The 2,178-nt window shown below is 61.9% G+C and overlaps 2 protein-coding genes across 2 annotated transcripts in view; both read left to right on the plus strand.

Moving 5' to 3' along the window:
* Positions 1-2,178, plus strand: part of LOC103614982 (protocadherin gamma-A9-like) — a 107,870-nt gene that overhangs the window by 77,302 nt on the left and 28,390 nt on the right. The window lies entirely within an intron of this gene.
* LOC103614987 (protocadherin Fat 4-like) overlaps positions 1-2,178 on the plus strand; it is a 15,993-nt gene that overhangs the window by 7,126 nt on the left and 6,689 nt on the right. The window contains exon 3 of the mRNA XM_017733395.1: positions 129-2,174. Coding sequence (XP_017588884.1) covers positions 129-2,174 — 2,046 coding nt within the window. The remainder of the gene's footprint in view (positions 1-128; positions 2,175-2,178) is intronic.

Consider the following 2,178-nt stretch of genomic DNA (forward strand, 5'->3'; position numbering starts at 1 on the left):
CTGTGATTCAGTTCCCCTCCCCCAGCCCACCCCCTCTGCTTGGAGGCTGACAGTTGGAGCCGCAGCCTGCCGGAGCCCCGGAGCTGTTTTCTAAGCCGTGGAAGAGAGACCCAGGGATTTATTCGCAGTTCCTCAGTGCCTGCTGTGTCCTGGGCCGGATGCGCACGGACATGGAGAGTGTCAGCCTCCAGCGACCCGCCTGGAAATGGCAAGTACTGAGTTTGTTTTTGCTCTGCGGCTGGGGCTGGGTCTCCGGGCAGATCCACTACTCGGTGGTTGAGGAGTCAGAGTTGGGAACCGTGGTGGGGAACGTGGCCCGGGACCTGGGCTTGAAGGTGGAGGAGCTGCCAGGTCGCAGGCTGCGCCTGGGCTCAGAGGAGAGCTTGCGCTACTTCGCCGTGCGCCTGGACAGCGGCACGCTGGTGGTGAGCCAGCGGCTGGACCGCGAGCGTCTGTGCGGAGCAGCTGCCAGCTGCGTGCTGTCGGTGCAGGTGGTGACAGAGAACCCCCTGCAGCTCTTCCGCCTGGAAGTGGAGATCCTGGACCTGAACGACAACTCCCCGAGCTTCCCCACTGCTCACCGCACCCTGCGCATCGCCGAGTCTGCCACGGTGGCTGCGCGCTTCCCCCTGGAGAGCGCGCAGGACCCCGACGTGGGCACTAATGCTGTGAGCTCCTACCGGCTGAGCCCGAACTCCCACTTCTCCCTGGATGTCAAGCAGCAGCCGGATGGCAAACTCTTCCCGGAGCTGGTGCTGGAGCGTGCCCTGGACCGGGAAGAGCAGCCAGAAGCGCAGCTGGTGCTGACGGCCGTGGATGGGGGAAGCCCAGCTCGCTCGGGCACGGCGCAGATAACGGTCCAGGTCCTAGATGTCAATGACAACGCACCCACCTTTGACCACACCACATACAAGGTGAAAGTCCCAGAAAACACACCTGTGGGGGCTGTGCTCCTCCGGGTCAACGCGTCTGACCCCGATGAGGGCCCCAATGGGGAGACACAGTACTCCTTCGGGGTTCACACCTCCGACTCCGTGCGGAGGCTCTTTGCCCTGGATCCCCGCACTGGCGAGGTCCGGGTGAATGGGGCCCTGGACTTTGAGGAATCGCGTTTCTATGAGATCTATGTGCGAGCCCACGACGGAGGGGTCCCAGAGATGGAGGGCAATTGTGTGCTGCAGGTGCAAGTGGAGGATGCCAATGACAACCCCCCGGAGGTGCTGCTCACCTCCCTGTTGAATCCGGTGCCAGAAGACACCCCACCGGAGACTGTCGTGGGGCTCTTCAATGTACGAGACCGAGACTCAGGGGCCAATGGGGATGTGAGCCTGGACATCTCCCCCGATGTGCCTTTTGCCATCAGGTCCCTTCAGAACCACTTCTCCCTGGTCACCCAGAAGAGCCTGGACCGAGAGTCTACCTCACAGTACGCAGTGGAGCTGATCGCTCAGGATGGTGGTTCTCCTGCCCTCACCACCACACTCACGCTGCTCCTCAATATATCTGATGTGAATGACAACCCCCCACGCTTCTTGCAGCCCTCCTACGATGCCTTTCTCCAGGAGAACAACCCGCCTGGCTCCCTGCTGTGCACCGTCTCTGCCTCAGATCCTGACGACGGGGTTAATTCCCGGCTTGTTTACTCCATAGAGAGTGGCCAAGTGCAGGATGCCCCCATCTCTTCCTTCGTCCACATCAACCCTGACAATGGCAATCTCTACGCTCAGCGCACCTTTGACTTTGAGGTGCTGCAGGTCCTGCCGGTGTCTGTGGTTGTGAGGGACTCGGGGTCCCCCCCCCTCTATGCCAATGTTACCGTCTACATCTTTGTGCTGGACCAGAATGACCATCCCCCCACCATCCTGCACCCTGCCAGTGACAGCGATGTGCCGGAACCCCAGAGGGTCCCGCTGTCTGCCCCACCGGGCTACCTGGTGGCCAAGGTGACAGCAGTGGATGCGGATGCTGGGCACAATGCCTGGCTCTCGTACCGACTCTTGCCGCAGTCCACAGACCCCTCCTTGTTCCACGTGTCGCTGTACACCGGGGAGGTGCGGACGGCGCGTGCCTTCCAGGACAGGGATATGGCAGTGCAGCAGCTCTTTGTCCAGGTGATGGACAACGGTGACCCTCCGCTCTCCACCACTGCCACCATCACTGTGGCCCTGGAGGAGGCAG

This window comes from Corvus brachyrhynchos, unplaced genomic scaffold, assembly GCF_000691975.1.
Source record: "Corvus brachyrhynchos isolate BGI_N302 unplaced genomic scaffold, ASM69197v1 scaffold545, whole genome shotgun sequence".
In the NCBI taxonomy this organism is placed as follows: Eukaryota; Metazoa; Chordata; class Aves; order Passeriformes; family Corvidae; genus Corvus; species Corvus brachyrhynchos.